The following is a 25,418-nucleotide window of genomic DNA, read 5'->3' as shown; positions in this document are numbered from 1 at the left end:
GATTCCTTCTTTTTCCCTGCACACAACAAAATCAATCAAGTTGATTTTGGTACCCAAGTTTCCTTGGGTCCAGCCTTGTTAGTCTTTTTCCTAGACTTCATTCCTCCTGCATCTTTTGACTTAGGTACCTTTGGGTCAACCTTGGTCTCAGATGTAGTTGGTTGAAGTGTAGGGTTAGTCACAGACTCATTTAGCACATTTGAGTGAATTTGATAAGGCATGGATTGTGCAAACATCTTATTCCACATAGGCATGTTGTATGGCATCTGAGGCATACTGAATGCAGTAAAATAAGGATTATTAACATATGGCATGTTTGCAAAATGTGCATGAGGATTCTGATGAGACATAACAGGCATAGCATGCAGAGGTGACATAGACATTTTATGCATGGAGGGAGTTAAAGGCATGGGAGCATTCTTAACAGATTTGCAGTTATCAGATAGATGATTAACACTTTTACAATGCACACAGCTTTTTCTAGGAGCATACTTATCAGGTTTGTAATTGTCGTGTTTGTTAATCCCTACCTTCCCATTTCTATTAGATTTTCTTTTAGTTTCCTTTTTATCCTCAACCAATTTAAGCCTATTTTTTAGCTGATCCAAAGTCATGTGTCCTATATTCACCTTACTGGCATCTTTGGATGTGCTAGCTCCTTCTTTGACAAAGTTCTTGAAAGTTGAACCATCCTTCTTATTGAGATTATTCTTTTTAGAATCACTTGCATGTTTTAATTGATGAGCTTTCAATGGATGCTCTTTTTCTTTCTTCAACGGATAACTTTCATCATCCGTTGATTCCACATCTGTTGACAATCCATCAATTAATTCTAACTCCTTTTTGTTTTTCTTCCAGGCATTCTCACAGAAAGATTCAATTCCCTGAACCTTGACAATCTGACCACTAACATCCCTAGATGTTTTCCAGGCCTTGATTACCTCTTGCTCACTTTCTAACTATTTAGAAAGAATTTCTATTTTCTTAACAGCTTCTTCTAGTTCACTTTCAACAGTCAAGCATTTAATTTTAATCTTTTCAAGCTCAATTACCTGATTCTCTAACACAGCATTCCTATCACTTAAAAACAAGTTATTCTTTTTGATTCTTGTGTTTTCTTTAGCTAGTGATTTAAGGGAAACACGCAAATGATATAATTCATTGGACATATCATTTATGGCTTCATTACATTCAATCTTAGAAAGTTGAGAGAGATCAGTAGTAATTACCTGGTTGCTTGATGAACTAGTTTTATTTTCATCAGAATTAGCCATCAGCTAGGTTGATATATTCCATATCATCATCTTCATTGGCTCCATCTGCTGCCCAATCTTCTTGAGTCAGAAAAGCTCTTTCCTTTTGTTTGAGCAAATCAAAATACTTCTTTTTGTAATCAACTTGCTCAAATTTCTTCTTATCAGAGGTTGGCTTCCTGCACTCATTTACAAAGTGTCCACTAATGCCACAGTTATAACATTTAAACTTAGATTTGTCTACCATGTTTTTGTTTAGCTTAGTGAATTTTATATTTTTCCTGAATTTCATCTTTGCAAACCTCCTGGACAGAAAGGCCAGATGTTCATCAATATCATCAGAGTCATCTTGACTGGAATTGTCTTCATCCTCAGCTACTTGCTCCTTTCCCTTGCTTGATTCTGATTTGCTTGTGTTAATTTTGAGACTTGGCATTGTCTTTTCCTCATTCCTAGCTTCAATCTTCTCATTGTCAGCTACAAGTGCAACTGATCCTCCTTTTCTCTTTCCCTTTTCCAACAGCTCATCTTGCTCCATCTCAAGTTCATATGTCTTCAAAATTCCATATAATCTTTCAAGTGTGAAGTCCTTATAATCTTGAGAATTTCTTAGAGAATTAGTCATAGGCTTCCATTCCTTTGGTAGAGACCTCAGAAATTTTAAATTGGAGTCCCTGACTTGGTACACTCTGTCATACAGCTTCAATCCATTCAACAGTTTCTGAAATCTGTTGAAGGTATCATTCAATGATTCTCCTTCTTCAAAATGAAAATATTCATACTGTTAAATGAGAAGCTGCATTTTGTTTTCTCTTGCTCAGTACCTTCACAGATAAGTTGCACAGTATCCCAAATTTCCTTAGCAGTTTGGCTGTTAATGACATTGTCAAACATATCTTGATCTAGGCCATTAAACAGAATGTTCATGGCTTTCTTGTCCTTGTGAACCTCTTCAATATCTTCAACAGTCCATTCTACTTTTGGCTTGGGAATAGACTATCCAACAACAACTGTTGCAGTAGCAGCTGTGGCCACCTTGTGAGGGATGTGAGGACCATTTTCAATGCAGTTGATGTAGCTTTCATCTTGAGAGAGAAGATGTAAATGCATCTTCACTTTCCAGTGATGATAGTTATCTCTTTCCAGGATTGGAATCTTTACACCAATATCCTTCTTACTCATGATGTTAGCAGAATAGATCTTTAAACTCTTTGTATGTTAAGAGCTTGCTCTGATACCAATTATTATTCCCAGTGAACTAACAATGAGATTTACAGAAGGGGGGTTGAATGTAAATCTCAAAACATTTTCAAGTTTTGAGCAGTTTCTAGGCTATGTGTTTTGATGAGCAAGTGTGTGTGAATTGCTTTCAGCTAATGCAGACAGATATATATATTCAAACACAAATGTAAAGAACACAAAAGACTTAAAAACTTTTCTAGTGGATTTGTTGTTCCACCAGAGATGTGTTATTTCAGAAAATCTGTGATTCAAAGAATTAAATCACAGCTGCGTCCTAGTACAAGCTAGATGATTTTCTCTCTGGATTTTTCTAAAGAGCTCTGGAAAATTCACCACCTAATTACTAGCTGCTACTTGGTTTATATATCACCAAGTTTACAAGTGAAGACAAAACTGTAAAATACAATTAAAAGATTCTTCACATGTTTCTTCTTCATTTCTCTATCCAATGCAATTTAGGTTTAGCTATGAATCTTTGAATACTTCCTTGTTTGCACCAAAATGGAAATGCTGCATTTTCTTGATTCCTCCTAGAGGCTGCCACATTCCAGTTTGTCTCTGTCAACCTATGTGCCTCTGTCAGCTTATGAATTGTCACTATCAACTGCTATTGAACTAAGCATCCGTTGAAGCTTTATCCGTTGAAGCACTCATCCGTTGATGGATGTTATCCGTTGAAGCTTTAGAGACATCCGTTGAAGCTTTGTTTCTCATCCGTTGAAGGCCTATAATATCAGTTGATACCACTTCACTTTTATAAAATTACAAGGCATGAAATATTTACAATTAGCCCTCCTATTTGCATATCCACTAGTAGTCAACTTGACTGATAATTTCCCACAACATCTAAGAATTATAACTTAAATACAGAGAATAAAATGTGCTACAATACTAAAGTTATTTCTAAGTAAAGCTACTCCTTCAACGGATAGCCAAAATGGTCTTATCCGTTGAGCCTACAAACACTAGATTTCTACTTAGGTGGTTTGTTTAACTTATTATCAAACTAATACACATATTCCTAACACCAACCACTCAGGGAATTGTACTTCCTCAATGAATTCAGCTTTTAAGAGCTTCTCGACCTCAAGTTTAATGGCTTTCATCCTATAAGGGGCATAAGTTCTTTTCTTGTACTTCACAACCTTTCGAGTCAGGTCAACATTCAACCTATGAGTTATAAGGTTTAGGTCAATCCCAAGCATATCAGTTGTTGTCCAAGCAAACATATCACTATTCTTTTGTAAGAAAATTGTCAATTGGCCCTTCAACAGCTTTTCCAGAGATGCTCCAATATATGTGACCTTCTCCGTGTCTAAGGAGTCTAGGGGAATTGGGATCAAGCCTTTTGTTGGCTTTCCTTGAATTTCATCATTCTCACGGACATTCATGTCTTCTATGGGGAGGACCTGCCCCGGTTCCATCGGGCCTAAGTGCTGCAACATAGCAACTGCGGGCCATTTTCCGATCTCCTTTCGCATCTTCAACATCGTTCCTAGTTGGGAACTTCAGTATCATGTGGTAGGTTGAGGGCACGGCCTTAAAAGCATGAATCCCTGTTCTACCCATGATGGCATTGTAAGTAGAGGTTGCCTTAACAACCTGAAAGTTCAACATCTGTGTGGCCTCCCTGGGCTCTTCTCCGATAGTTACGGGAAGTTGTATTTCTCATTTGATTTTTCATTCCACGTGGTTAAATCCGTAGATGGGTGCGTTAGATAGAGTTAGTTGAGAATCATTGTAGCACATCCTTATCAATGTGTCATGGAAAAGAATATCCACGGAAGCTCCATTGTCCACTAGGACCCTCATAACAGGACAATTTCTAATTACTAGAGTGAAAATCAGAGGATCATCCTGAGGAAATTTTCAAACCTTCAAGGTCTGGGTCACCAAATTCAAGCGTCATCTCTGACTTAGAACACTTAGATGGTTCTCCAACTATGCTCACCACCTCTTTTACATAAGCTTTTCAAGAGTTCCTCGCAGTCCCAGATGCTGTAGGTCCTCCCGAGATCATATTGGATACTGGCCCTCGGGGTTGTGGGTTGCGATCTCTGTCATTACCCTTTCGATTGTCATCTCTTCGGTCATTGTCTCTTCTTTGGCCTCCAGCCTCTTCACCCTTGGTGAAACGTCCGAATTTTCCCCTTCGGATCAAATACTCATTCTCATCCTTGAGTTGCCTACAATCATCAGTATCATGACCAACATCTTTGTGGTACCTGTAGTATCGACTCTTGTCTCTTTTCTCGGGGTCTCCCCCTTAGTGGCTTCGGCCATTTGAACTCTTTGTCCTTCTCAATTTCCATCAGGATTTGGATCCTTGAAGCGTTCAACCTCGCATATTCAGTGAACCTTGGTTGCTGACTCTTCTTAAAAGAGGAGGAGTCAGATATTTTGCCAATTCGAGGATACTTATCCTTGGCATCGTACTCCTGATCCATCTTCCGCTTCTTGTTTCCAGCGGGTTCATTACTCACATCTGTCTTCTTCATACTTTCCTCCACCTTGATATACTTTATGTTCCTATCCCGAAGCTGCAGCATGCTTTCAGGTGGGCGTTTGGCCATGGACATCTTAAAGAACTCGTTTATAGTCCCTTGCTATAGAGCTATCATAGCTACCTTATCGTCAAGATCATGGACCTTCAAAGCCTCATCCGTGAATCGGTTTAAGTAGTCTCTCAGGGACTCCTTTGCTCCTTGGACTATGCCCATGAAAGAAGTCAAACTTTTCTTGTGTACTCTACCACTGATATATTGTTTGATGAAAGCTTGGATCAAGTCTTTGAAAGATCCAATAGAGTTTGGGGGTAGACGGCTGTACCACCTTTGAGACATACCCGATAGGGTTTGAGAAAAGGCCCGAAAATTAATAGCGCCATGTACGGGTTGTAGCAACAGGGCATTAGAGAACGTCTTGACATAATTAGCAGGGTCGCAAGTTCCATCGTATGCTTTGATGGTGGGCATCTTGAACTTCCTTGAGATGCGAGCATTCATTATATCATCAGTGAATGGTGGGTTTGGATCATCAGGATCTCCTAGGGGCATAAGATCACTTGGATTAGCTGCCCTTCTTGGTGTTGGACCATCCGGGTCTATGATTGGGGAAAGATCTATCTGCCTCACAGCAAGCGGAAATCTTGAGGTCAGGTGCGTCTCCAAGTCACGCTTCAGCCTTTGGGTCACGCTTCAGCCTTTGGATCTCAGCTTCATGAGCCTTGATCCTCTCCTGGACATCTTGGGGAATCATCCCTTGAGTGTTCCTGGGTCGCTGGTTGGTACTAGGCATCGGCTCTAGCACGCCTCCTCCTTGGAGCAACCTCGCTGTCCGATGATTCGGAGTCCCTATCAGAATATGGTCCAGAGAATTCATGATCCTCCGGAATAGGATCCAATCCATGTATGTATTGGGGCATATGCCCTTATGCTTCACTCCGATTAGAGTGTCCACTTCCTCCAGCCTCGGGGTATAGAGGCATCATGTAAGGGGGCTTAATGGTCACAATTTTCGAGTACTCATACCCAACGGGTTGAGGGTACACAGGTGCATGTAGCTGTTGAAATTGAGGATTTGTCCCTTGAGGAGCCGGGGGATTCGTCCCTTATGGCTGAGCCTCGGTTTCCCCTACCAGGGTTCCTCCTTGGGGGGAGGCATAGGTTGAGTGTGGTGGTACCTCTACCACTGACGCGATTGTTCGTGATGGGATAGGAGTGTCTATTCCACTATTGTTTATGCTCTGTGTGTTCACCATGGTTATTGTAATCTTCCTACAGATGGCGCCAAATGTTGTGGAATAAAAACTAGAGTAAGTTAGTAATTAATGCTAGGGTTTGTGAGTTTCGAGCTTTTAATGGTTGCTCTCGCGTTTGGGACTATCGGTCCTTGCAAGATGCCTACGTATATCTGTGTGGTAGAGAATCAAGCCAAAAACTTAGTTCTAGGTTGAGGGGTAGAGCCCTTTATATAGAGGTGAGTCTAGGGTTAGACTTGTGTTGGGAGACTTGGTGGACAAGTCTCCAACTTAGATGGTGATTAGGATTTATATAAGGGAAGGAACTTCAGAACCTTCTGTGTAGGACTTTGAGTCCGTTTAGGACACATGTCTCTGCTCTTCCAGCCGTATTGGGCCTAATCCATGAACAGCTTGTGTCCGTGGACCTTGACGACCTCTGCTGGTGGGCCTTGACTACAAACAAGAAGCCCAAATGTAATTAATGTGTCATTTAATGTGTCTTTAGGATCTATCCATATCACCTACTTTAGCAGGTACCCCTTTTTCTTATAAAGTGAGGGGGAAGCATTCATTTTCATTAACTTCTCATTTCCCAACTTCTCAAATTCTCTCTAGTTTTATCTTCTTCAAGTTTCTCAAGTTTATTCAAGATCTTCTCGAAGATGTCTGAGGGGCACAACGACCCTTCTCATGATGGCAACAACGAGAATGATGGTAGGAACAACGGTCATTCCCCCTTTGTGTCTGAGATGCTTGCTCGTCGAGCAAAGGTAAACTCACAATGAAGTATGCTTCTTAACTGTTTTATGTCTTTGAAACCTTGTTGAGCAGCTTTTAATTTGTCAAATATGTTCCAAGACTTGGCCGAGGAAATCCCATGTAGTATTCATCTTGATACTTTTAGCCATGTTAGTCAACTCAAGAAGGAGTTCATACACATCAAACAAACATATAGCTTCCCTCGTGGGATGAAAGTTCGTATGATCCGTGATAATGACAGAACTTGTCACTGGAGTTCAACTCGCTTATGTGTATTCAAGAGCTCTATCCTCGTGGGACTAAGGTTTCTGGTTCATCCTTTTATCATGGAGCTGCTTTCAGAGATAAGAGCTCATCCTTGCCAACTCTATCCGAACGCATGGACTTTGATTGTGTTCATAGTGAGATGCCATTAATTGGGACTTATCTTTAGGAGTATATTCTTTTTATGAACTCTCCTTTGGTGATGGCTGGATGGATTCGAATCAATTATAGACCCGGAGTAGACAACATCGGTAACTCACTTTCCCTTCCCGACTCTTATCATGGCTATAATAAGAAATTATTTGTTCTTGAACTAGAAGATGGTGATTGGGGAGATATCTTTGTGCCTATATTTGGTAATATAGTTGATCATCCCGACCATATTTTGAAACTTACTATTCCCGAGTGTTATGCCCAAGACGCTCTTATTAGTGACAAGGGCCGGACTCACCTTCGACACGTGACCGAGAGAGTGCTAGTTGAAGCTAAACTTAGCGGTCTTTCACTTGAGGGTATTTTACTTATTCATTCTTCAATTTTGAACAAATTTGTTCTTATACCAATGTGTATCTTGTTTTGTATCAGCTACTGATACTATAGATGCAGAGTTTTCCAAGAAGGGGATCAAGCCCACACGGAGAATGCTCAATAAGCTGCTAAGGAAGTAAGTCGTCTTCCTCCTAAGGTCCATGCTTTCTTGGAGGAGTCCTCTAGAGGAAAGAAGAGGGTTAAAGGTTCTAATAGGAATATCAAGACTCCTTTTGAGTCCGATTAAGGGATATGTGTCGAAGACTCTATGATCGGGAGTCCGAAACTTGCTCTAGAATGGTCTAGGTGTGCTATCACAACTCCTGACTTGATCGAGGTCACCACCCCTGACAAACTTCTGGAGGCAGATATGTTGGGGGCTCATGCCTTGTATCAGGTATGCTAAAAAAATTTGTTTTTGGGCTCCTCTTGAACTTACTCCGATTGGTTCAATCGGCTTCACTAAATCTTTGATGCTTTCCCACTCTCTTTCATTCCAATGCTTATTTCAGCGCCTTAGCTCTTCAAGGGCGCAATCTGATTACACAAAACATTGACTTAGAGAAGTCAAACAACAAGTGGGAGAAAGAATCCAATGAGTGAGAGTCAAGGGCTATGGTGGATGAGGACATCAAAGTTGTGCTCCAAAAGAAGCATGACAGCCTCGCTAGGAGGAAGAAGATGGCGTGGTACACAATGGTTAATCTCTACCTTCATAAAGATTACTTCCTTCAGCTGATGAATCAGCATGATAATGAGATGCGTCCAGTGAACATGTCATTTGGTTGGAATTCGGCTGTTACTAAGGTCCATAGTGTTTATCCCGATGTTTTTCAGCCAGAAGACTTTCCTATTCCTTGGGCTTTATCTGACACTACCATGGTCGCTCATGTACTTGAATCAGCGCCAATCGTGGATTCTCAACATTCCGGCTCTAGCTCAAGCCGCTCTGGCTCTAAGGGGAAAGCGGTTGTTCGTAACCAAGTTAAAGGGAAAGCCCCTGCTCGAAGAAGCCCAAATGGGAAGGCACCGTCCAAAGGTCCCTTGTATGGGAAGGTTCGTGAGCCCATTCAGGGAAAGAGGATCCAGAATAAAGGTTCCTCCTATTCCCCTTCAGGGAGCTCTGGTAGCGAGACCAGTGAAGATAAGGATCACAGGGAGGTCACCAAGACGGTGCAGAATGAGAAACAAGAACGCTCCTCTGAGGAGTAATCTCTCGGTGTTGCATGGCCTAGATCGTCGCTTTTGGCTTTGATTTAAGACTTATTTATTCGTGTCCATGTGTGGCCTTAAGATATTTCAGATTTATTTCCTAATTGTCCTTTGGGGCTGACTTGTGATCCTTCGGGATCTTTTATCTTTTATACAGTGCTGGCTTGTTTATTTACTTATCTTTTATTTTCGGTATTTTGGCCTTTCATGGCTTGCACTTATCCAATGATCATACATAAATAATTGATAGACAAGATGACAAAACAAATTTGCATAGATAGATAATATCCTGAAAAATGGGTTCAACTCTTACATAGAATAGAAATGGTTTCATCGACCTTATTACTACGCATATTACTAAGTACTAGAAACATAAGTTGACTCATCTCCGCCCAAAGTTTCCAACTTATAGGATCCTCGTCCTAGTGTCTTTTTGACCTTGTAAGGTCCTTCCCAATTCGGGGCTATCTTCCCTTTCTCGCCAACTCTTGATGCTTCAAATTTTCTTAAAACCAAATCTCCTTGCTGGAAAAACATCTCTTTAACTCTTCTATTATAGTAGAGGGAGGCTCTGCGTTGATGCTCTGTATTACGGGCGTTGGCTTCGTCTCGGACATCGTCAATAAGGTCGAGAGTGAGCCTCATGCATTCTTCATTAGGCCAACATGAATGGGGTAGCTTCAGTTGTAATTTTGCAGGTAGTATTATATGCCCAGAGTATAAGTAGCAATTCGTCCACCCAAGTGTTTATCGAGCATTCAACCCTCTTCTTGAGTTTATTAAGGATGATCCTATTAGCGACCTCTGCCTGCCCATTTGCTTGGGGATGGACAACTGAGGGGAATCAGAGTTCTATGATGTTGTCATTACAGCACTCCTTACACTCTTCGTTATCGAACTGTCGCCCATTATCCGTAACGAGGATGCGTGGGATTCCAAAGCGACATATCACATTCTCCCAGAATAATTGAGAAATTTGCTTGCTGGTTATCTTGGCCAGTGCCTTGGCCTCAATTCACTTCGTGAAGTAGTCAATGGCGACCACGATAAACTTCCTTTGTCCCGATGCTACCCCACATCGCGAAGGGGATGGGGGAGCTAATGAACGTAAGCCTCTCTGGGGGCTGTCGAACTACAAGAGCGTGTCTCTGGAATCTATCACACTTTTTCACATAAGCCTTTGCATCGGCTAACATTGTTGGCCAGTAGAACCCCGACCAGGTTATTTTATGAGTGAGGGTCATGCCCCCTAAATCCTGTCCACAAATCCCTTCGTGAATTTTCTTTAGTGCCTCATCTGCCTCATGAGATCTTAAGCACTTCAAATATGGGATCACAAAAGACGTTTCGTATAAAAGGTCTTCGATTAGAGAGTACCTCAACGCTCTCACTGATAACTTGCGCGCCTCTTGGGCATCGTGTGGGAGCCACCTGTCCTAAGGTGGTTCTTGATGGGTCAATCCAGCAGCTACTCAAGCCAACTTGTGCTATCAAGTTTATGACATGATTTGTCGGGGTCCTCAGGACTTGAAAGTAGATACTTCTTGGATAGTTCTTGATTTCTGATGAGGCAAACTTGAAAAGAGTATCGGCCGTAGTGTTCTCCTCTCGGAACATATTTTTCGTACCATTCATTAAATTGAGTCAGTATATAATGATATTTAAATTATATAAAAATAATATTTTTTTATGTTAGCTTATAGTTAGTGTATATGCATATTAAATAATATATTTATAAAACTTTTATATAATTGTACAAAAAATTTACATATATAAAAATATATATATGCCATTAAGGCCATAAAAATCCAAAAAACTTGATATACATCCGAAATATCCGAGTTCGTATTCGAGAAAAAATGAATATTATGCAGGTGCGAATACAGAAATACGAGTAACTTCGTATTCGAATTATTTATTTGAGAGCCTTTGCTCAAACATGTCTATAATTTTTTAACAAATTTTTGCATTTTCTTAAAAAAAATCCCAAGAGTAAAAAAAGGTATAAAGAACAGTGTCCGACCGTGTTAAAATGAAAAAAGAATAGCGTAGTCAAAGACAATCAGAGCCGACATCCCCCCTGATTTATCTCCATTACTACACAACTCAAACTCCCCTCTCTCTCTCTCTCTTACAGAACTATACATACACACAACTGGAATTAATCCAAAGATGAGCAGTGTTGCATACGGAGATGCAAGTCAGAAAATGGACTATGTATTCAAGGTGGTTCTCATCGGAGACTCCGCTGTAGGAAAATCACAGTTGCTAGCTCGTTATGCTCGTAATGATTTTAGCTTAGATTCTAAATCTACTATTGGTGTTGAGTTTCAAGCTAGGACTTTGCTTATTCAGGGTAAATCTGTCAAGGCTCAGATCTGGGACACTGCTGGTCAAGAGAGGTTAAATTCCTTTTTTTACTGTTCTTTTTTTTACTGCTTTTGATTTGTTTGTAGTATTTTTTGAGAGTTGGGTTTGTTGTGATTTTGATTGTGATTCTTTGGTTTTGTTTTCCTTGGATTTTTTGGGAAAATGAAATGTCTCGATTATGTGAAAATCGGACAATTAGGCCTTTTTTTGGGAAGTTGGAATGAATGAGATTGTTACATAACTTGAGAGGTGAGAAAATGTTACTAATAATCTGCCATTGTCAGGGGCAGGGCATTGAGATTTTGTGAAAAATTGGGAATTAGGGATTTTTTGGAAAATCGAAATGGTGAAAGGAGTGGGGAATTAGGGTGGCTTGATTTTGATATGTAAGACTGAAAGTTTATTTGATCAATAGCGAGAAGGTAGCCCCCCTGCTCAAAAATATATTTGTTACCGTCAAGACAAGCTCATTGTTACCACCTATCCAATCTATCCTAAAAAACTAGCAATGGCAAGTTGGCATCTTAGCTGTACAGATCCTAATTTATGCTTTTATTAAGATGCACAACTCGACAAAGTGCTTAGTTTCTACAAAGGCGGGATTGTCCTTTTACATGGACCTCTTACACCACAAATCTGAAGTATCTCATTTGTCAAACTTTATGTATCAACTTTTGTCACTGCCTGTGGAAGACTCATCTATATTCTATGAGTGACTCGCCTATACAAACCCTTTAGCTAGAATCTAAAAAAAAAATTCAGTTGTCTATTACCTTTTTGAAAGGTTTTAAAATATCCATCCTCATAAAGAAAGTCCAAATATGGCCAGCCAAATAGAAAATTGGTGCTCCAAAATGAGATTATTATTTGATTTGGTTTTGAAGATAGGGGAGGGAATGTTTTTGTAGGTGATGTATAAGGTTGTAACATAACTTATGAGGTGATTCTTTAATCATTTATCATAATTGTAATCCCTTACGGGACCATTTGGCTACAAAGAAAATGGTAAATGATATATAATAATGTGCTACAAGTTAGGAGGGGAGTAATTGCTAGGCGACACCTAGGTACTAAAAGGGATGTAAATGCTTTAATTTTGTGAAAATCAGGCAGTTAGGCATTTTTGGGCAAAATGTGAATAGGTGGAACAAATCAGATTTAGGCAAAAAGAAATTATTTGATTAAATGGCTCGCCCCTGCTTAGACCTATTTAGCGATTCTTAGAATAATTATGTAGTGGTGTTAAGTTAAATTACAAAGTCTAATAAATCACTGCCACAATACACTGTTTCTTATATGTTGTTAAATTGAGCTTATAAGTCAACTTTTACTTTCAAGTAACATTTGTTATTTGACAAACACACCACATATGGTAATTTTTGCTGTACAAAGGATATAAAGCCAAACACGTTCTAGTGTCAACTTAACTATGTTTAGAAAGTAAGATTATTTGATTGCGGTATCAGTACAATTTAGAATTATGATGTGGATCTGCATTTGTTGTATGTTTACCCTCCCAGAACCTGCCTACTTCCTAGTGGGACATATTCCATGTGTTTGTTTTGGTTTATCTGTGACAATTCGTGGTAATCCAGCCCTCGGTAGTTTCAAGACCCCCTTTTATTTTGCTAGTAGGGGCAAGTTGGTATCCTAGATGTCCCGTCTCTGGAAGTGTGATTAGTGAATCTATAGATGCACAACTTGACATAGTGCATTTTACCTACACCTTCTACACCAAATATCGAAAATCTTTCCTTTGTCATTTATACAAACTTCAGTTATCAACTTTTGTCATCACAAATCCCCGAGCCGTACAGGATATTCAGTTGTATCTTGACTTCTTAAAAGGTTAAAATATCTCTCCTTTCAAAGAAAGAGCAAATATGGTATTGCAAGCTAGTTAAATAAGGAATTGGCATTCCAAAGTGAGATTATCGTCTGTGGATTGCAACAGAAATGAATTGTAGACGGAGTTTCACCTATCTTTGTCTGCGTGTTACTTGGTAGTTGGTACTCTCTACATTATTGGAACAAGACCGTCTACTTGTTCTCAAGGGAGTCTAGGGTTCGTGGAAAGCTGCTGACAGAACTCCTAAGTAAGCTGCCATTGCCTGAGTGATGTTCACACAATTAATTAGTGCTTTCCTTGGTGTTGATTCGTATGTACTATGATATGCAACATTGAGTGTGTAACGTGCATGTATTTAACCTTACTCTACTGTGACCTATCATCTTTTTTATCCATAGTTGACCAAATGTGATGCTATATGGGAAAGACAATCATGCATCTTTGTAAGGCCCTAAGATTCACTTCATGAGCAGTTTGACAAACAGAAAAAGAAACTGTAATTGATAGTGAGATTACTTTATAAAATTCAAGTTAGTTTTTAGTTTGAGTAGTATGACTGAGTCTTTTCTGGAATGTACACTCATTTCCCCTTAAATGAGACTCTAGAAGAGAGACAGGTAGCTTATTTATTGAAATTTTTGCGATTAGCGTAGTTCCTTACTGACATTTGCCTTTCTCCTAATTTTATCATGTCAGGTATAGAGCGGTAACCAGTGCATATTACAGAGGAGCTGTAGGAGCTATGTTGGTTTACGATATAAGCAGACGGCAGACCTTTGATCATATACCCCGATGGCTTGAAGAGTTGCGTGGTCATGCTGACAAGAACATTGTCATTATTTTGATTGGAAACAAAAGCGATCTTGAAGACCAGCGGGCTGTACCAACCGAGGATGCCAAAGAATTTGCTGAAAAAGAAGGATTGTTCTTTTTAGAGACCTCAGCACTAGAAGCAAGAAACGTGGAGGATGCTTTCTTGACTGTATTGACAGAAATTTTCAACATTGTGAACAAGAACAATCTTGTTGCTGAAGAAGAACAAGGTAATGGCAACGCTCCACCCCCAGCCGGTAAACAAATTCTTGTTCCTGGGCCTGGTCAGATAATCCCACCCAAGAGAAGTATGTGTTGCTATTCATAAAATGTTTGCAACTGAGGGTTTGGGATTTCAAATCTTTGATTTCTGTTTGGGAGATACTTTTCGTTAAATCTATGTTTATGGCTAGCCAAAATCATATTAGTAGGAGGAAATTGACATGTTTTGAAGTGAGATTATGGCAAGACACCCCAAGTTCATGTGAACATGCTTTTCTCTCCTTATTCATATACTTTTAGTAATGTTTTGTGAACATCTCAATTTCGGTCTCTCCTTGTCATGGATGTACATTAGTTGATAATCGATGTTGAATGCAGATTTTTATATATTCCATTGTAAATGTCATTACGTATCTGTATGTTATTGTCCTATGTTTGGCCAGCGCAAGCAAAATGGTTGAAGCAAAATAGTTCAAATGAGCTGAGTTGTAGTTTAAAATTTTGGAACTGTTAACGGGAACTATATTATGATAGGTTTTAGACATCAATAGGATATAACAGGTAAAGGTAAAATTTACAACTTGGCGAAAAAAAAAAGGTAAAATTTACAACGTTTCATTACCCATTACAAGTTACAATTTTGCAGTCATAATTTTAGCATTTTTTAGTAAAAAAAGTAATGAACAAAGAAATTCTAAAAATCACTTATTTCGCAAGATAAACACACTTTTTATCATGCATTTTCTGGTATTGGTTATAAGGTGTAGTTGGAATAGAATTTATTGGGTTTTACACAACAGAACTGGAAATATTTACAGATTAAAACAAATCTACTTTCATAAATAGGAAAAATTATGCTCTGCCTCAAATGTGCTTCAATAACAATCAACAACTTTTTCAGTCTATCGATTGGTGCACAAAATTTCAACACCGTATAAGCAAAGTTACAATCCAAAAGAAATTTAATTAGTTCAAGCATGAGCACTAATGTCCTCGTGATCGTTAGCTACAATGTTCTCTTTTGTTGTATTCTCCTCGTCAATTGTAGGCTTGCTTCCATTCGGGGAAGAGTCGTCTGCTTTATCTGTTCTCGGTAATAGTCTTTCTAAAAGTTCTTGGCAGTCAAGGGCGGTCACCATTACAGCAACATTAGTCCTACCTCTCCAGCAACCAACAGCAATTGTTGAAGCATCAACATGCGGGGGATCATATACAATTTCACAGCCTGCAAAAGGAAGATAAAGATGATTGCGCATAATTTATAATTGGTTCATGTAAATTGAGAAATCCAATAGATGAAGAAAAAATTACTAGAAAAACCTTTATTCATAACCACCACACAGCAACCTAACAGAAGTTTTGATGCCTTCTCGCCGAATTCAGCATCAACAAAATCTGCAAATTTTATGGTTTTATACTGCAAAAGATGCTTAAAGTCCACTACCTTTGCAGATATAACTTGTTTAGTTATATGTGGAAGAAGTAGAGGCAGCCCTTCAGACGATATACGGAACATGGCAGGATTATCACCTTCCTTTGATGTCTGTCTTTCCTAGATTAGAGAAGAGTTCACATGATATATTAAAAGTCATACAAGTAAAATTAAACAAAAATTACCTTTCTAATTTTAAGGGAAGTCCACTTCTAACATATAGTCAATTTACTTTAATTTCTGCCCGTTACATCTCAAAAAGTTCATTATATCTTTTAACTATCTGACATTATGCAAGTAAAAAAAACATTAAGCAAAAAATACGAGTTGTAGGTATATTGAACTTCTACACAGGAAACTTACAAACATCTTTAGGCCAATGGAAGTTATCTTCAGTTGCTCCCCTCCAAGGAAGTTAAGATTGAGCACATCCTTCACAGAGTGTGATACGTAGTAAATTCTCTTCACATGATTAGTATCACTGTTTCTTGTAACAAGGTGACCGCTAAATGGAAACGATTCTTTGATGCCATAAAATGTTTTTATTCCGTTTATAATGGTATCACTATTTAGAAAAACAACTGGGTCAACCCCTCTCCACTTTCCTTGAACCTGCAGCTTTCTCTTCCCTCTTGCCACCTCAGGTACAGTTTCCTGACTAACAGGAGCTTGGATATCCTCAAGTTCAGTTTCTTCAGATATATTATTTGCTTCAGTATCGGTCGAAGCTCCTGTTTTATCATCAGCAAAATCAGGATCCTGAAATGGTTCTGCAGATTGTTCTTTAACTTCCGTCAAACTAATCTCCATTAGGTTATCGTCCTCGTTTCCCACCACCTCTAAATCCTCGGATCTATCATTGGATGTTAACAGTTCAGATGAGGTGATGATTTTCTTCTGAATGGCTGCACGAAAACAGACATGCAATATTGATCAAAATCAGAAGTACCACTTTTTTATGGTGCAATTAGTGCAATTATAATGAAAGATCACTACAAATCATGGAATAAACATGTACAGCACACATTCCCTCTTTTTTTTGCTAAGCTACATTCCCTCATTTACCTACATCCTCTCATACCTTGATAAATTGTGGTAGGTAAACTGCCAGGAGCAAAGTCCACAAAATAGTAACATAAAAAATGCACACACACACACACACACAGAAATATAAGAAATTTCTACCAGCCCAAAATTGTAGGCTGTCCTTTCAATCTTCACCCTTTATGAAAAATGCTTAAATATTATACTGCTGAATACAAGCAACAAGTAGTTTCTTGGTCCATATTTTAAATGACTTGAGGTTCCTCAAGGAAGTCTGCAACTAAAAAGCCTCTGTCTCAATTTACTCAAAGACAAGTTTCAGGTGAGAAGTGCTACTAACATTATACTTAGCATCTTACCAACATAATGGAGTAATGCTGATGGTCATAATTTGTCACAGAGAGAGCTTTCCTATTTGCCTAAAGTAGGATGGAGGAAAGGATGATTTACCAGGCAAAGGAGAAAGTTTCCGAAAGACGGCTATGAAGAAAGCACCACTATCCTGGTCATGAGGCACTATCCGCATACAATATTCCAAAGGAAGATCTGAAATTTCTTCTTCGCAATTATTATTCAAGGAAGTCTTAGCCTCCATCAAGCGGGATCCATTTACAGACTCTCCACCATTCTCAGGTATTACTTCCAAATCCGTCTCTTGGCCATTAACGGATTCTTCACTATGATGTTTACCAGAAGGAAACATGCTGGGAACAATTCCCTGTCTACGAAATTTGCGAACATCTTTGTAGGATGCTAGCCAGACTCCTTTATCGCGAATCTGTATATCAGGAAACAGAGAAATTACTACCTTTTGTTACAAAGTAACTACAAAATATTTTTCGAGTAATGTCGGGTAGACTTGAGGTAGTGTGCATATTTCCATAGGAAGCACGACAGAAGTAATTTAGGCCTCATATTGACAGAATGCATTGCTGTATATATACTTGTTTTGCATGGAGTCCGAATTTCTGCTGGGCATCCGGACTATAGTAGGTAATATTCAAAATTTTAATTTCTAATTTTTTGTTGTCGTTAAAGGAATATATACTTTTGAAAAAGAAAATATATAAATTAAGCTACGATGGACACAATTTTATTGGAGATTCGTGATCTTACAAGAAAATAAAGTCATAATGCATTAGATGATATAAATAATTAGTTTGTTTTATAATCTAATAGTTCTATTATAACTTTGAACACTCAAGAAACCAAACATTGCGCACATGGAATGAATAGTGTATACTTATAGAACATATTTGAAATTGCATAGAGGAGCAGTATTATACACCCCAAACTTGCATGGAAAAGTATCACATGTAATTGCAAAGAATAAACATAATATACTAAATTAACACCTATAATAGGTAAAGATAACTACACAGAAAAGATACAATGATTCAGAAATAAAGACAGACCTTCCATTTCTTAAGACCTGGCCGGCGAATGAGATTGGGAAGCTCAGCCGACACATCAAGAAGTTCAACACTACCTCCACATTTTCGTAATATCTGGGAAAGAGAGAAGGTTATATGTTAAATAAAGTAAAGCTAGCATTGCTAGTTTCACATTGAAAAAATAAAGTTTAAAACTATAGTTCTTGCATCGCCATAATAGTTAGCAAGGAATCTGTCAGGAACCAGCCTTGGTATGTCAGGTCCTGACCCACAATAATAGCAGAAATACTATAATATAAATTGACTAGTATGTAAAATACCATTTTCCGGTATATATTACTCAATGAAGAAGTTTTAGGGAAATACTTTTGACATTCATACTTTACCTCAGCTACTACAGCCTCATTTTCAACTGGATTCATTGAGCAAGTAGAGTAAACCATTTTTCCACCAACTTTAAGCAAAGATAATCCTGCAATGAGAGCAATTAACCACCAGTAATTCACAAGTCATTCATGTTCATATATATATATCCCAAAGGATCCCCACAACAGATGGGATCCTAGTCAAATGGCTGAAAGACCAATCTATGGATAACCTTAGAGCAAGTCCAACAATGTCCTACTAGATGCCTTATAAATATAATAAAATATAATGTCCTAGTGATTTAAGATATGATTTTTGCATATTCACTCCAACAATATGCCTTATAATGGTGTCCTATTATTAGTATAATATTATATTTGAATTAAATTTGGAGGGAAAGAAATGATGAGAGAGAAAAGATGTGTAAAAAAGAAGAGGGAAAGAAATTTTTTATTGATATAAATTAAATAGGGCATGCCTAGTGATGCCTTAAAAATGAGGCATTTGATAAATGTCCTAGTATTTTAAGGCACCACTAGGACATTGTTGGAGCACTCATTTAAACAAAATGCCTTAAATTCTAGTTTAGGACATGAGTTTAGGGCACTCTTGGACTTATTCTTATCTGGACAAAGTTATGGCAATACCTTTTTAAGTCAAAAAACAAATTGTGTCAATATACATTATTGGCATGGAAAAGATTTACAATAATGCAACATCTGATGAGAACAAAAATTAGAGTTTCCCAAGAAAAACATTCGAGTGATTTCCTTTCAACAATCCGCTTAAAAGATTACTTGACATAAGGAAGATTTAAAAAGACGCAATAACGACAACTTGAATTTTCATCTAACTATCAGTTTCCTCATAGATATCCACAAACAAATCTTTAACACTGTATCGCCACATAAAGATCCAGTTCTGAAGTTTAAAATGAAATGTGGACAACCAAAGTAGTTATCGATTTAAGGAAAGAGAGGTTGGTCTTCCAGCCTCGAGTAACGTAGCAATTAAGTCTACTATTTTTTTAACATCAACTACAGTGATTGTAGTAGCTATTACCTCGCATTGCTATCTGAACCTGTAGACAGTGTAGAGCATTTCCCATTCCAACATTCCTACATTACATTTACATATATAAGGATCATTCATAAAGCTACGCAGAACAAGAACCTGGTTAACATTTAACTCTAAAAAGAATCAAAAAAATAAAAAGAAGTACCATTTCCGCCAGATATCAGGAGCTTTCCGGAGCGTACCATCACCACTGCAGGGAACATCACAAAGGACACGATCAAATAAAAGTTGATCAATAGCATGCTCCTTTACTCCTCCTGTCTCTGACTTGGTAGCATTATTTTTTTTCAAACGACAGCTAGGAAAATGTTGAGCTTCATGATTTGTGACAATCAAGTTAGCTGTACACATTCTCTTTGTTTGATGGATGAGAAGATTACATCTTTGGACGTCAACATCATTAGCTATCACCTTTAAAATAGAATGTATATAGGAAAATATACTATAATGCCATAAAATATTATAGGGAAAAGATAGCTAAAAGAAAAATATAACTAAATCAAGGAAACGAGTAAAAGGAAAAAAGAATAGCACCATTCCACTAGGCAATGTGCCAGGTTCAGTTGATTGATATATCATCTCAAGTAATTGAAATGTCTTTGAACCTGGAGCTGCACACACTACATAAGATGGAAAAAAAAGTCAAATATCCTGGTAATAGTAGTACTGTAAAACTAGAAAACAAATGTAAGCTAGTGGTTTCCTTCATCCCAGTTCAAATGTCCTCTTTTCCTTTCAGTATTTCCCAATTAACACATCCCGTTACTATAGTTAGCAGAAGTTTTGTACATAATTCCACCAATGCCTAAAGTTCATTACACAACTTTGAAAAAATTGTTACACATGCATATTCGATACTGATCAGATATATCAAGTTCACTACTTATTAAAAACTGCATATCTGATGAGAAAATATTTTTTTTTTTGAACGAAGAGGAAAGAATGTTTCTGAGGAAGAGGACATCCAGATTGGGACGGCAAAACTTCAAGGGTGGAGTGCAACTTTTTAAGAGCTTACAACTACAAATCCACAAAACTAACTAGCATAATTATTGAACAATGCAGCTTACTGTCAAGGACAAAATGCTCTGGCCGTACATCCAAGAACAGTGGTGGTACCTGGATCAATAGATTAAGATAGAAATAAAATATTGGATTAAGTGAAACTAAACATAGATATCTAACTTTGCGGAGTTGCCCTTAGAAGTTGGTCTGTGTGTGTGTTGTGGGGGGATCATCGGGGAATTTCCATATATATGAGTCAAACTGTCCGTGAGCTACTCTAGCTCGGCTCGTAAAATATTCGAATTCGGCTCGGTTATAGTCAAGCCGAGCTCGAGCTATTCAAATTCTTAAGCGACCCGAGCTCAAGTTTCAGATTACTCGGCTTGTAAGATTCGCGAGCCTTATCGAGCCTCTGGTATTTATAATATTTTTAATTGTTAGTTCTATATAAGTATAAAATATTTCATTTATATTTTATATATTCACTCGAATCGAACTCAAGCCAAACCAATCATGTTCCGAGTTTGTGTCAATATTTGGTGAAGTCGATTCGAGTTTTCGAGCCGACCTCGAGCCTATCGAATTTTTTACGAGCCTAACTTCGAGCATGAAATTAAAGGCTCAGTCAAACTCGAGCCCGAACCTTTTAATCGAGTCGAGCCGAGCCTGGCAGTGTTTGACTCGGATCGGCGCAATTACAGCCCTATGTGTGACAGATGGTCTAACTTATAACTAAAGGGGTAGACAACAATAATCAGAAAGAAAGAAAGAGCGCACCATGCTCACAGCCTCTTGTCTTGTAATATTTCCAATTTCATTCTCTAACTTCAAGAACTCATGGAACCTGACAACCATGAATAATGAATATATAATTATATATGAAGTAAAAACAGAAATCTAGCAGTATATGGCATCACGAAAATGGTTAGTTGTTTGAATTGAAAAACATCTGCACAAACTCCGAAACAAGGGGCTCACTAGATCTTTTACTAGGTCATCTTTTCAAACAATCCAAAAATATAGACTTGTAAAACAATTTCTGTCAATTATATGTTCTTCATCATGTGCCATATTAAAAATGTATCGAGACTAGATTCTTTATCAGAATGAGACATTAGCCTAACATGTTCACCTTTAACATATTCAACAAAGTTACATAAACTCCGAAACAAAGGGCTCACTAGATCTTTTACTAGGTCATCTTTTCTAACAATTGAAAAATATAGACTTGCAAAACAATTTCTGTCAATTATATGTTCTTCATCATGTTCCATATTAAAAAATGTACCAAGACTAAATTCTTCATCAGAATGAGACATTAGCCTTGCATGTTCAACTTTAACATATTCAACAAAGTTACATTTAGTCCCTCCCTTCCTCTAGTCTGATTAGTAATCTCCGTAATTGCATATAAAATCAGCTCTATTGTAACTTCTAAACATCCAAAATTATAAAAGTTGATCCACCATATGGCACTTGCTCATATTATTTACATCTAACTATCTGTACGAAGATTAGCCCAGTGATCATGAGGCTATGTTTATTCTATTAACTGCAAAATCTTACCTTTCAAGAAGTTGGTTCTTCCTCAACTGCATTCGAGAAAAAGTTGACTGCCAAGCAAGATTCTCTGGGTACCAAGACAATGGTTTAATTGCAGCAACTTCATTACCATCAGTATCCTGAATATAACCAATACAAAGCATCAATTAAATCATCTACACCCGAGTGATCATCTATACATAGGTAAAGGTTGAACACAACAAATACAACCTAACCTCAGCCTGGAGAGATATCATGAAGTCATTCTCTAACTGCGACCGGATGTCACTACAGAATTGGCTACTGCAAAATTCAACCATAAAAATTGTGTAAAATTTCAAAATTCATCAAGAATATTAAGAATTTTTAATGAATATATTTAAGAATATTCTAGAGTTTGGTAGTAGAATAATTAAAGGATTTGTTTCCTTTATTACAAGATTTTTACTTGGTGGATAAGTTTAGGGATTTACTCATGTGGCTATATTAAGCAGATGTGATATTTTATTACAAGGAGAGTTCTGATTATTATTGAATGAGATTGTTCTATGTTGTTATGGGTTACGATTCTAACAAACTCTTCTCTTCCGCGGTTGAGAAATCCTAGGGGTAGTAGTTCTTCTTTGGTTGGATCATCTTAGGCTTGTGGATTTTCTGCAATTAATCCACAATTATCTATCCTTTTTACTTGTTTTTAATTTTTGTTCTACATTACTTTTTCAATATTAAATAGGTAAAAAAAATCCCAATGCGCTTTCATTTTCTAATGCGCAAGGCTTTCCTATGCATACATTCAATCTCAACTTAAAACTTCAACAAGTTAAACACTCAGTTCATAAACCCTTACTATGATCCTACATCAACATTTCCTTGATAAAATTGATTTTTTTGTCGATCTCTTTGTTTGACTGAGAATTTTAGTAACAATAAAAACTAAATGATTTATCAACAGATCGTTCATGTAATCAAACTATTATTGAGGATCAACAGGATTCTCAAATGTAATACATCTAGTATGCAAGCTAACTTTTAGTCCATGGAGGAAGATCGGGATCTTGGCACAAAAATCATCAATCTGGTAGCCTTAGCAAACATATAAGATTTTATTGCAATACTTCGTTATGCCGTGTTATATAAAGTGGCGCGGAATGAAAGTGAAAATAAAAGAGAATTTTAATTTATTAGTAAATAGTTTAATATCTTCAAATGTATGAAAATTTTATTGATAGGTTCCATATGTAGGGCAAGTACTTAATTAAATATGTAATATAATATTAATTATAAGCCCTTTTTATTAAACATTTAAATAACATGAATTTGAGGTGTGCTGATAGAAAAATATTCCATAGTGACATCTAGATTCTCTTTTCCCTTAGTCTAGTCTATCAGGCTATAAAGATTTTCTATTCCTTAATGTAACTTCAACACATTATAAACTATAAAGACTACATTGATTATTGAAATTATTAAGTATTCTCTTATACGTTTTATCCCTTTAGCAGTTGGCAAACCCATGGGAAAGTGATTATTAAGCACTTGCATCACCCAATTTTAATTACTATTCAGCTCATCCATTCCGAGAAGAGTATGTCTATTTTTAGGGAGTGTTCATGTCACTGGCAGTAAACCTCAAACTCGAACAATGTTGATATTTATTTAAGATTATAAATCTAATTAACAAATCTTAATTACTAACACTTTAATTATTGCAACAAATCATGACAAGTGTTGAACTTAACAGGAACTCTCAGTACAAATAGTGTGCAAAAGAAACAATTGGTTCTGCAAAAGATTCACTCGACCATCACAAAAAGAAAAACCTGGAATTGATCCGAAAAGCGGCAGGAAGTGGCCTACGAAGAAACGAATTGAAAGTATCCCACTCTTCTAAAGCAACAATTCCTTGCTCCTATAACACATAATACAAATAAGAGGCTGAATGAATTAATTGGTCCTACAACACAACAGCTGATACACATACACACACGAGATGAAGATAATTAAACTTGGAGTGAATTAGTTGGGTAAAGTTAATTAAAATAAGAGTGGATTAGTTGGTCCTACATACCGGGACACCACATATAAACACGCATAGGTGAACAAGACATGCGTGTTTTACTGCTAATTCAATAATAGGACTCATAAATTTCAGGAACGGCTCTGAATACATAAACACATGAGGTGTAGCGGGTAGTATAAATAAACCTTGTAGTAATCATCAAAACAAACGTTTTGAGTAGCAAAAGGCTCCCAGTGTTTTTTAGTATTGAACTCCTCTTGCTGTTGCGCATCTGATCTTGGACGTTTCCAAACATTCTCTCTACCGTCTTTGAAATGCTTTCTCTGTGTGCGTGACCTTCTCCCTCTCCCTCCCATCTCTCTCGATACGCCGCCGCTTTTTGCTGTTGCTAGTGAGCAAAAGAGAGGCTTGGCTGCTGTGTGTTTTTAGGATTTTTATGTTTTGGGCTCGGCTGGGTTTGAATTTGGAAGTTGGTTTGGGCTTTTACTCACATGGCCTGGCCCAATATGAAATGTTTGATTTGATATAATTATGGTGATGCTTTCATTAACGTCATTTAGTAACGCTCTGGAGAAAATACGGCTGACGACGACATTGACTTGTCATTTTACGATGACCTCATTGCCTTGGACTGGACCACATTTGATAGCTCATTTTTCTTCCGTATTTGAATTTGTTGAGATGGCTTTTTGTCTTAATTAATGTCATGGAATTAAATTTTGAAATTTCTAATTTTACAATCTACTACTTATAACCTCACAAATCACAATACACAACGCTGGATTTTTTGAGGCATAAAATCTAAGAGTTTCTAACCTAGTATTCACCTCATGTGGACGTACCATTGTTTATCTCGTCTCTTTATAATTTGTATTGTCCTACATATCATTTGCAAAAATCAAGTTAATTATAAATATTTCACATTAGTTGGTGTTATGGATTAAAAACTAGGGTATATGATTGCAGTATTTATTACTAAGAAACGTGAGCTTCGAGACTCGATTTGATTACTCTTGTGTTTCGTGACTCAATCTGCCTTACAAGATGTCTACGTACCTGGCTGATTGCCAAGGATCAAGTCAAAAAACGTAGTTCTTAGTGATACTTGCCCTCGGGGCTATGGCGGCGAGGGCTCACCAAGGACACAGTGACTTTCATGTCCTCCGAGGACTAAGTTTAAAACGTAGTTCTGATTGGTGGGGTGAGGCCCTTATATAGATGTTGGGAGTACTTGAATTGAACTTGGGTTAGGAGATTTGGTGGGCAAGTCTCAGAATTAGAATG

General features: G+C 37.6%; 2 protein-coding genes across 3 annotated transcripts; one reads left to right on the top strand and one right to left on the bottom strand.

Moving 5' to 3' along the window:
* The first annotated feature begins 11,034 nt into the window (after positions 1–11,034).
* Positions 11,035–14,667, top strand: LOC141671345 (ras-related protein Rab11D-like). The gene is made up of 2 exons (XM_074477552.1): positions 11,035–11,402; positions 13,916–14,667. The coding sequence occupies exons 1-2, from the start codon at positions 11,173–11,175 to the stop codon at positions 14,358–14,360; spliced, it is 675 nt and encodes a 224-aa protein (XP_074333653.1). The 5' UTR covers positions 11,035–11,172; the 3' UTR covers positions 14,361–14,667.
* A 398-nt stretch (positions 14,668–15,065) lies between these two features.
* Positions 15,066–24,547, bottom strand: LOC141671344 (multisite-specific tRNA:(cytosine-C(5))-methyltransferase). Of its 2 annotated transcripts, none has more exons than XM_074477550.1 (15): positions 24,320–24,545; positions 23,935–24,023; positions 22,351–22,417; positions 22,139–22,254; positions 21,350–21,416; positions 20,638–20,686; positions 20,102–20,187; positions 19,713–19,978; positions 19,553–19,608; positions 18,511–18,596; positions 18,146–18,238; positions 17,181–17,508; positions 16,050–16,591; positions 15,575–15,806; positions 15,066–15,479 (listed from the first exon to the last, which is right to left on the bottom strand). In XM_074477550.1, the coding sequence occupies exons 1-15, from the start codon at positions 24,488–24,490 to the stop codon at positions 15,226–15,228; spliced, it is 2,502 nt and encodes an 833-aa protein (XP_074333651.1). In that variant the 5' UTR covers positions 24,491–24,545; the 3' UTR covers positions 15,066–15,225. The 2 variants fall into 2 exon arrangements, with proteins under 2 accessions (XP_074333651.1, XP_074333652.1); XM_074477551.1 differs by having other exon boundaries at positions 15,247–15,479; positions 15,699–15,806; positions 24,320–24,547.
* Between the last annotated feature and the right edge of the window lie 871 nt (positions 24,548–25,418).

Source organism: Apium graveolens, chromosome 7 (assembly GCF_009905375.1).
Source record: "Apium graveolens cultivar Ventura chromosome 7, ASM990537v1, whole genome shotgun sequence".
Classification (NCBI taxonomy): Eukaryota; Viridiplantae; Streptophyta; class Magnoliopsida; order Apiales; family Apiaceae; genus Apium; species Apium graveolens.
The sequence above is the reverse complement of the archived record's forward strand: the minus strand, read 5'-3'. Positions and strand labels throughout refer to the sequence as shown.

Coding starts and splice junctions, on each gene's coding strand:
- LOC141671345 (XM_074477552.1), top strand. CDS start 11,173: ATGAGCAGTGTTGCATACGGAGATGCAAGTCAGAAAATGGACTATGTA. Junction 11,403..13,915: donor GACACTGCTGGTCAAGAGAG/GTTAAATTCCTT, acceptor TTATCATGTCAG/GTATAGAGCGGTAACCAGTG.
- LOC141671344 (XM_074477550.1), bottom strand. CDS start 24,490: ATGGGAGGGAGAGGGAGAAGGTCACGCACACAGAGAAAGCATTTCAAA. Junction 20,687..21,349: donor GACAAGAGGCTGTGAGCATG/GTGCGCTCTTTC, acceptor CTATTGATCCAG/GTACCACCACTGTTCTTGGA. Junction 20,188..20,637: donor AGAGCATTTTGTCCTTGACA/GTAAGCTGCATT, acceptor CATCTTATGTAG/TGTGTGCAGCTCCAGGTTCA.